Source organism: Myotis myotis, unplaced genomic scaffold, assembly GCF_014108235.1.
Source record: "Myotis myotis isolate mMyoMyo1 unplaced genomic scaffold, mMyoMyo1.p scaffold_m19_p_3, whole genome shotgun sequence".
NCBI lineage: Eukaryota > Metazoa > Chordata > Mammalia > Chiroptera > Vespertilionidae > Myotis > Myotis myotis.
The window spans coordinates 184,203,576-184,214,211 of record NW_023416335.1 but is presented as its reverse complement, the minus strand read 5'-3'; the positions used below and the strand labels follow the sequence as shown (position 1 = coordinate 184,214,211).

The window sequence follows — 10,636 nt, the reverse complement described above, 5'->3', positions numbered from 1 at the left end:
CTATCTGATGTGCCAAACATAAACAAACAGTGAAGCAGGCTCGAGATCCTCCCCAGATTTGGAAAACAGAGGAACGCGACGGTAACCTGCAAAAAAAAAAAAAAAATCATATCTAATTAGAACAATAAAAAGAAATTAACCAGCAATGGCCCCGATAGTGCTACTGAGAAAGAATATATCTTTACTAAGCATACCATAAAAACTCTGGCTACATAGTTTTATTCATCTTGCATATTAATTTTCAACAAAATAAAATAAGTTTCTATTCTGGTTTTCTACTGAATTACACTGAGGACACAGCTCAGCAACTCCCTTCAAAGTGCAAGGTCTCCAAAATTAGCCACCACCCTTCTGCTTCAGACTCTGTCTCCTGGGTATATCTCACATGGTGTTAGAAAAGTAAGCATATTGAGGTGAGGTCATTGGGAGTACAATGTGAATCAGCCCGTAAGGTGATGCAATAAACAGGCAGCCCTGAAAAGAGTCAAGAAAGGATCATCTTGAGCTCCCAGTCTCTTCTCCTGAGGCGGGAAGAAGGAGCCACTGCTTCTCCCTTCTCTTGGATTCCCATCCTTCATTTTTTATGGTAGCCGTGACTATTCCTAGCTGAAACACAAAGCTATGATCCATGTACAGAAGTGCTCATACATGCCAAGTTTGTCTAATTAGTCTGCCAACTGATCCCACACCCCCATCCCATATTCCATATGAGCACACATTTCTGTCATTTCACCAAGAGAAAACATGTGTCAATATGTAAAATCTCCTTTATATCTGGATGTCATGGATAGAGCTATTTGGTATATCAAAGTCTGTCTTTGGTAAAAAGTTATAATTGTCAGCACAATCATCTTACTTTTAGGCATATTACCTTTGCCCATGCATAAAAGTGGTAAAGTATATTGCCCAAGAAATTCATTTTCGGCTATTGTATTTTGACTTTCCACAACAAAACGTACCAATGCCAATTCTGGCACCTGAATAATAAATGTGAACGTTTCATTCCATCTTGGACTAAAAGCTGAAACATAAAGGAATAGATAGAATCAAAAAATCATAGACAATATTTATAGGGAAAATTTTGTAACATCTGTTCTCCCAAAATTTTTCTCTTCAATACTTTAATAACAGTAGCTTGTGTTTTAGATCATTTTAATTTTTAACTCACTCACTGAGAAAATAATGACAGTAACAACATTTTTGAGTATTTATTATTGCTGAGCAATATTCTAAGAGCTTTATTTTTTAAATATATTTTATTGATTTTTTTACAGAGAGGAAGGGAGAGGGATAGAAAGTTAGAAACATCAATGAAAGAGAAACATCAATCAGCTGCCTCCTGCACACCTCCTACTGGGGATGTGCCCACAACCAAGATACATGCCCTTGACTGGAATTGAACCTGGGACCTTTCAGTCCACAGGCTGATGCTCGATCTACTGAGCCAAACCAGTTAGGGCAAGAGCTTTAAATAGATACTGTCATTTAATCCTCACAACTGAATCAGGGTAACTGTTACTCACATTCATAGATGAAAACACTGATCCAGAAAGATGCTACATAATTTCCTAAGGGTTCAGATTCACAGCCATTAAATGACAGGTTAAGATCTCAAGTAAATGGAGTCTGATTTCAGAGCAGAAATGTTTAATCATTATGCAATATGACTTCAGTGTTTAGGCCTTTCTTTAACAAAGAATTGAGACATGAAGAAGTAACATTGCTTTTCTATACCAGATCATATCATGGGCAGAGCACCGTGGAGAGTTGGGGAATGGAAGCTAGATAGTAGGTGCTCTAAAACCAGCTTTTGATCTTTGGTTTGACTAAGTGCTCATTTTTATTTATTTTTTTAAATATATTTTATTGATTTTTTTTTACAGAGAGGAAGGGAGAGGGATAGAGAGCTAGAAACATCGACGAGAGAGAAACATCGATCAGCTGCCTCCTGCACACCCCCTACTAGGGATGTGCCCGCAACCAAGGTGCATGCTCTTGACTGGAATCGAACCTGGAACTCTTCAGTCCACAGGCTGATGCTCTATCCACTGAACCAAACCAGATAGGGCCAAGTGCTCATTTTTAAAGTACAAAGTTGATGAATAATGTATGTTTCTAGCAAAATAGATCATCCCAAACAACAATCTCTTGTCAAAAAAGAAATCCAATTGTATTACAACATGACTCAAATCATCCAATATTTAAGCTTAATTTAATGGAATCAAGAAATTCACATGCAGATCAAATATAATAAAGAAATCAATAAATACTCAGAGGTTCAGAGAAAAATATGCATTGTTTTTCATGGACAAAGGCAATGCTATGCCTGCTATGTCAATAGCTTTTGTTCTTTGAATTACATCTCCAGAAGCATTGAAGAATTTGTGGCTAATTATACATTGTCTGTGGTCACAAATGTGAATTTACTAGACAGTCATACAGGGTTCCCACAAAAATATTGAACTAAGTGACTCATGTTGGAATAATGATTGTATCACCTTTTCCTAAGGGGAAATAATCCCATAAAGGGACTAGTTTAAGAATCAGTTCTTTATAGATATTGTTAATGTCAGCACAAAATTCTAATACTGATTGATTCTATCTCCTCCAACCCTACTTTAATGTAAACTCTCTCTCTCCCTCTCTCTTTCTCTCTGTCTCTCATACACACAATCACATGACCATCTCCAATAGAACTTTCTTATTTTATTTCATACTAATCTGTCTTAAGTAACCTGTATTCCACTCATCTTGAACTTCTTTACTTTTCCTCAGTATGTTTGAATTTTTTCTCCATGTTTTATCACTCATATTATTCCTTTTGCCTTAAATGCTCTTGTCCTTGATCTCTGTAAAAAATTCTGACTCTCTTGCCCTAACCAGTTTGGCTCAGTGGATAGAGCGTCAGCCTGATGACTGAAAGGTTCCAGGTTCGATTCGGTCAAGGGCATGTACCTTGGTTGCGGGCACATCCCCAGTAGGGGGTGTGCAGGAGGCAGCTGATCGATGTTTCTAACTCTCTATCCCTCTCCCTTCCTCTCTCTGTAAAAAATCAATAAAATATATTTTTTTAAAAAATTCTGATCTCCAAGAACTATCTCCAAATTTGCCTTTTCCACTACAATTCTTTGTACTTTTCTTAAAGCACTAATAATTCTTTACTTCAATTGTTTTACTTGTATTTCAATCCTCATACTGGATTGTGAACTATTTGTAACATAGTTAGTTGGGACTGACAAAATAACACACTTAATAAACCAAGATTTTAAGTTTCCTCATACTTAGCATTAGGCTTTTAACATAATGGGCAGATAGTAGGCATCAAAGGGGATTATCACCCAAGAAGAAAAAAACTAATATAACTTCACCTGCTTTTCTGTCAGTGTCATTAAGCCTATAGCATATTTCCAGACTCTGAAGTGAAGTCCACTATACTTTGGGGATATCAACTCAAAGAAGATTCTAGACTCAAATATCAGTTCCAAGGTTTCTTCCAAGGTGATCTGACTAAGAGTCAATCCCAGGACTCTATACTTGTCTAACTTCCTGAATGACTTCAACCTCAGGGAAGAAATGACAATGTCAGTACTGTACTACACAAAATATCATGAGACCCTGGAACACTGAAAATCTTACCAAAGTCATTTCATCCATTCCTACATTTCCCTTCTGGCAAAAATGACTGGATTATGAATCCAAATACTGTATGAGTAGGTTTCTATGGAAGCCTTAGCCTGAGTCAGAAGCCACAGACTTTTAAAATAATTCAAGCAGTGAAGTACAAATGTGTAACATGCTCTATCAGAATAATCACGAGTCCTTCATTTTACATGGAGGCTGGAAGCTAAGTAGATTTTCAGCCCTCAAAATGTCTCCCTTACTTCAGTGATAGTGGGGAAAAAATAAAAAGGGGGTAAAAGTGAAAACAGTATAATTTTTTCAGATAAAATTTTGTATCTGTAATCTGAAAATGTATCTAAATAACATTATTATCAAATTGCTTTTGCTACATATAACACTTCTATCGTCTTAAACATAATGCAAAACCTTTGCCTTATGAATATTAGATATCAAAACTCTGTCAATATATAATTTTTAAGCTTTGCAGCAAGAAGTCTAATAGAAGTTCCACGAAATATGTTAGGAGCTCACCATTTTTTTTAACTACATGAGTCTGCTGTTTCACTTGATCATTTGGAACACCAAAAATTTCTATAATCACTAACGTGTCAGCTTTGTTAGATGATGAATGAATACTGGGAGGCAACTGGATACCACTGATAACCTGTGCAAAAATATTTGAATACAAGAATTTAACACAATAACAAACTGCATCACCATTTAATTTCAAAACAAAATATGAGCATTATGCTAAATGAAACAAGCCAGTCAATGAAAGAAAAATACCACATGATCTCACTCATTTATGGATAATTAAGAACAATATAAACTGATGAGCAAAAATTGATACAGAGGCAGAGCAGCATCAAACAGACTTTCAAACTACAGTGGGAAGGCTGGGGAGGGTTCGGGGGTGGGGGGGGGGGTAAGAGATCAATTGAAGGACTTGTATGCATGCATATAAGCATAACCAATGGACACAAGACACTGGGGGGGGGGGGAGGAGAGGCTAGTGGAAGGTCAAGGGGGGAATAAAAAAGGAGACATATATAATACTCTTTGTAATACTTTAAGCAATAAAACAATTAAAAAAGTAATAAATAAATAAATAAATAAAATAGGTATTGTAAAAAAAATTGACCAATTTTAAGTCAGTTTCCCTAAAAACATTATAAGTGTAAAATAATGTAAAATTTAAAATTTACTTTTATCCTCAAGTACCAATAGGTGAATACCAGAAACATGTCTAAATTATTCCGTTTTAGTAATATGTGATTATAATAGAATCCACATTGTCCAAGGCTTATGGTTCAACATGTGTTTTTATTTTAAAAGTGTTTGTTATGATTGTTAAAAAGCAATCTTAAAAGCATTGTATGACCACCCTCAACTGTAATTCAGGCTGAGATAATCAGCAGCATGGATTATTTTCAAATTCATTATATATATATATATATATATATATATATATATATATATATATATATAGCAAAAATTAGAAGCATTATCATTATTACTTCTGAAATGTAAGAAAAAGCATCACGATTTCTTAGATAGCATTTTATGGTAGTATAATTTATATATTTAGATAATTTATCACAAATTTATATTATCTGTTGTCTATATTATCATACATAACGTAAGTCTGACTAAATTCAGTATTTCACATGCATATTAGGAACCAGGTATCCTAAAAATGCTTAAAAAACTATTAATTAGTTTTACTTAGCCTTTTATCAAGTTAATTGTGGAAGCAAAAACTTATTTTATTTTAAGGAATAAAGTTTGAACAAAAATCAATATTTGAAGTGTTCTTAATTAATAAAATGTGATAATGTAAAAATTTAGGTATGACTTCAATTTTTGAAGATTATACTAAAGAGATACAAATAAAAATTTAAGTTTGAAAAGAAAAATAAAGAGGAAGGAAGAGAAAGAAAAAGAAGCCCCAAAATTTTTCCTTTTCTTCATCCATATGTTATGGCATTACCTAGAAATCAGAGTGATGGTGCAAATATTTAGCAACCAGTATGGAATGGACAGTGATCAGTCAGCATAATTAGACATGAATGTAATTAGAAAGAAAATTGATCATAAGCAGCTAGTACACCAATCTCAGAGCCTACCAGCTGAATATCAGATCTGCAGATAATAGGCCCTTACCAATATGGAGAAGGTTCTCTATTGGTACACCTCCTGTCCAAAAGAAAATTGTCTGGCTAACTAAATAATAATGATTGAATATAAGAACTGAAAAAGAATTTAGAGATTATTGTTCAAATAGTTTATGCACTCTGACTCACAAAACCCTTAAAGGGACAATTGCAGAGTATGGATGTCAAACAGAAGCCCTCAGTAGCTCTGCTTTCATCTCTTGGGCTTATGCATAAGATTTGGAACTTAAAATAATGGCTTCATAGTTTTTATAAGCCCCAAAATAACTTACCTAATTCAAAACTCTTAGTTTGCAGATGACAAAGACTAAACCAAAAATGTTGAATAACATTATCAAGGGCATCAGAAAGCTAATAAACTAAGGTCTTTTCCCAAATCATGCCCTCCACAATTTGTACAAGTTATAATGTAATCACAAATCTCCTTAGAATAACCAAAGCAGGAGGGAAGACCCACATGGCCAGGGCAGCAGCTTTGTGGAAAAATTATTAACTCTGTCTGTTTCACAACATGTCACTCATTCCCCTACATGAGACCTCTTATAATACAAACAGATGGCTTTTGTAAACATCTGTGCATACTAGCTATTGTCCATCTTTGCTTTCTCAATAAAAGAGCATGTGTAGTCTCTTCATTAAGCATGAAAAAGAAATCATCCATTCAATTAACCTGCATGTCCTGAGCATGCACTTTGTGTCAGGTACTGTGGATAAGGATTGAAAACAGTCCTTGTCTTTAAAAGACCCTCAGTCAAGTGGGAGAGAAAGACAAGTACTATAAGCAAATTAACAATTATAATACAGCATAGTAAGTGTCTAATATATGCATGCATAGGGTGTTATGAAAAAACAGAAGTAAATTACAAAATGAAAACGAAACACAATTAAGTGTAGGGAAAAGCTGCCAAAAAGAAGTGACTCTTATGTCTAAAAAATGAGGCAGCACACAATAAGCATGTGAAAGATGGAACAATAGTTCAGTCAAAGAAAATAGCATAAGCGATACATGGAAGAGTCATCATGGACAGAAAAGGGGGCTTCCCTGTGGTTAAAAAACAAAGTGAAAGGCTAGAAGTAGTGGGAGATGGATGGGGCTAGAGAAGTATGCCACAGCCTGACTAAGAAAGCAATCAGGAGACACAAATAAATACTAGGTAGGCAAGATACGGTTAGCATTGTAGCAAAATCTCTCTTTTCAACTTGTGAAAGATGCATCAAGAGAACTAAGGTTATCTGAAAACTCCTTAGGAAGCCAAAAGTATAGAGGTGATAGAGGTAACAAATTCCTAAAATAGGACAGCAGCAAATAACATCAGGTCAGCTGACTGGATAAGGAAGACATTTAGGAGTTGGATCCATAGAATTTAGAGATGGTTGGACATAGGAAGTGAAGGAGATGTGGAAGAGAAAAATGCCTCCCAATTTTTCAACCTGAGTTAATGGAGTGAACAAGTTCAACTGAATTCACTGAGCTTTACATAAAAGTATATTTGACTAGAAAGTAATGTTTAGGCTTTACTATTTTAAGTTTGACAGAACAGTGATAAAATAGGTATGGATGTTAAGTAGTCTATTAAAAATATACTTTTATATTTCCAAAATGAGGCCAGATTAAGGATTTGAGTATTGTCAGTGGTTGAAACCATGAATGTATATAAAAGGACACAAGAAGAATATTTAGTTTGAGGGAAGGATTAAGATAAAGCCTTAGGTGACATAAATATTTTAGTGGAGGTACAGAAAGAAGAACCCACAAATGAAAGTGAGAAAGAATTGTTTAGCAGGGAAGAAAAAAAAAGGAGACAGAAAAGCCACAGAAGCCCAGCAAGTTTTATGTGCAGTAAGAAAGGATCTTAAAGGGTGGCTGATTCATCTATTCTCACTAGGACTAGAACAAATAGACTAGTTGCTTAAAACAACCAGAATAATACAACTATTTGTATTTTTCATTCATGCCAAAAAGCAACAGAAAGAGTATTTTCAGATATGGAAGGATGCTGAAGTAACATCCACCTATATTATCTATAAAGATTAACAGAAATTTAAAAGGTATTAAATGAATTCAATGGCACTCAAAATATTAATGTATACTATTGAGCTTATATAATAACCAAAAAAAGGAAAAGAAAAAATTATTAATATTTCTTATTTTGTATTAAAATTACAAAAGGGATACCAAAGTTATAATAACATTGTAAAGTAAGCTTAATGTATAATACTTGGACAGATTCTAGAAAGAATGCCAACTAATTGACCTGGGGCTGTAGGCAATGTCTAGATGTGACTATTCTAGAGGCACAAAATCCCTAAGAACCAGGAGAAAAGTCAGCTATATGTTTCACTGGCACCATTTTCTGCTGTGGCCAGGATCATTTTTGTCCCATTCATCTTTGATGTACTCTCTTCCCACATTAATCTCTGGTAAACAGCTCTTAAACTTCTTCCCATTCTCAGATGGGACAAATTGGCTGGGCCTATAGTGGATGGAAGTGGTCCCCCAAATCCTGCAACTTTACGTCAGGAAAGGAGAGGGCTGAGATGGAAAGAATAGAGGGAGATGCGCAGTCTGGAGGTTCTAGTATTTCCTGCCCCCGTGACATCCAGTAACAGTGGCTGGAGAACTTTCTCCTCGGCCAGCAGAGCCAGCAGAGAGCTACCCTCAGTCTTAACATGAAACACAATAAAATTGACCAAAGTACCAAAATTCCAGCATAGAATCTGAGATGATTCATATGGTTCTATGAGCAACTACATAAATAGAGAGGGGGACCAAGGAGACCACACTCACCCCATTTATTTGCAAACAATAGGTATAGATACAATCTAAAATAGAATTGTTTATAATTAAGTGCCAAGAGGAAGCTTGGGATTTTTTTAAGATTTGGTGACATTTTTAAAAAGGAAACAAAAAATAGCACTTAAGTTATAGAAGAATAACAACGTTTTTGAAAAGACTTTGCGGGGAACAATACATTTTAAACGGCTGCTTATGCTCTCCAGAATTACACAGGATGTAACAAAACAAAAGATGAGAGGCGGGATAATAAGGTAGAAGCTGGGAGAAATATAAAGTAAGCAATATGAGGTAAATAAAAATTAGGGGGAAACTAATAATGCAGGTGAAAATTCACATCAACATTATAATCAGTAAAGAATAAAATCAAATAGAGAGGAAAATCAAATGCCAAGGGAACAGGAAAAATTATGAAGTTGACACAAATTAGTAAATAGGAAGAGAAGATACTCAAAGAAGTTCTACTAATACTTTTAGTTTCTAAGTAATCAGGAATATTCAGAAATATAAGAGGGGAGGGATTCTGAACTGCAAAAGTCTAATTCTGGGATTAATGAAAAGCAAATAACTCCTAGCATTGTCTAGTAAAAGTCCTTAAACTTAAGGGGGTCGGGTGGGGGACAGCATATCCACAGGGAATAAGTAGGCTGAACTCAGACTTCTCTATCACAATATAAAATGCCTAAAGACCATGGAATAATATAAATGAACTTCAGAGAGAAGAAAGTTTTAGCCTCAATATTTCTTCTATTCACATCATTCATGCAAAAAAGTCAACAGAAAGACATTTTTTGGATATGGAAGGATGCTAAAATACCAGCCACCTGTAATAGCTGAACACATCAACAGAAACTTAAAAAGCATTAAAGGAAATCAATGGAACTCAAAATATTAATGCATACTATCTAACACACAATAACCAGAAAAGGAAAAGAAAAAGTTCACCTACCTTTATTGTAAGTGTAACTGGCTTGCTGTATTCTGGTGTTTTCTGTGGATTAAACTCTGTTTCAGTATCTCTTAGGAATCGTGGTTTCAAAATATATCCAGAGCGACCATTATCCAAAAATTTCCCATTTTGAAGGTCCATAGGCAGACCAGGGGTCTGGAAATTTAAGGCCACTGTGAGAAAAAAAGTATTTTGACATGGTCAGGGAATAGAATAGCTAAAAAAAAACAACAACAAAAAACAAGTTAATAGAATCACGGAAACCTAATCATGGATTATATATCTTCAAACATTTTAAGAGCAAGCCTCATTAGTCAAATAACTCATGATTCATAAACATTTTCTCTTGCCATGTCTATATCAACATGGTGATTTTCGAAGTTTAATCTGTAAATTATTTTATAGTTTTGATTCAAAGAATCAAAATGACACACAATATATATTATAGAACAACCATGTACATGTCAGATAACAGCCAGTGAATATGAGAATAAAGAAAATCAGTACACTGCCCAAGCTGGTTTGGCTCAGTGGATAGAGAGTCGACCTGTGGATTGAAGGAGCCAGGGTTTAATTCTGGTCAAGGGCACATGCCCAGGTTGCTGGCTCAATCCCCAGTAGGGGGTGTGCAGGAGGCAACCAATCTATGATTATTGTCATTGATGTTTCTATCTCTCTCTCTCCCTCTTCCTTCCTCTCTGAAATCAATAAAAAATATAGTTAAAAAAGAAAAAAAAGAAAATCAGTACATTAAATGCAGGAAGGAAAGATACCAGCTCTATCATAAACTTTCAGGTCCAAAGAGATACAGCTATCTCTTTGGATAAAATGAAAAAGAGACAGAGCAGTAGTGTTGTTAAAATATAGGAATACATCCATATAAGCTGGTAAATAGCCACTATATGCATTATCACCTTCCACCATTCCCAAAACCCCACCCCCACCATCCTGACCCTTCTCTCCCCATCTCTTCAAACCTATAGGCCTTGCCACAGTCCAGTAGCAAAAGGGTTAAAACTTGGCACTATTAGTGCCAGTGCTATACCAGCTGACCAATTTGGAACAGGGAGAGTCTAGTAAGGAAAAATAACAAAGCTA

General features: G+C 35.1%; 1 protein-coding gene across 1 annotated transcript in view; it reads right to left on the bottom strand.

The window, feature by feature from the left end:
* Window positions 1-10,636, bottom strand: part of PLCZ1 (phospholipase C zeta 1) — a 41,997-nt gene continuing 31,361 nt past the window's right edge. Inside the window, exons 10-13 of the mRNA XM_036296816.1 lie at window positions 9,539-9,711; window positions 4,153-4,285; window positions 872-1,021; window positions 1-86 (exon numbers count right to left, since the gene is read on the bottom strand). Coding sequence (XP_036152709.1) covers window positions 1-86; window positions 872-1,021; window positions 4,153-4,285; window positions 9,539-9,711 — 542 coding nt within the window. The remainder of the gene's footprint in view (window positions 87-871; window positions 1,022-4,152; window positions 4,286-9,538; window positions 9,712-10,636) is intronic.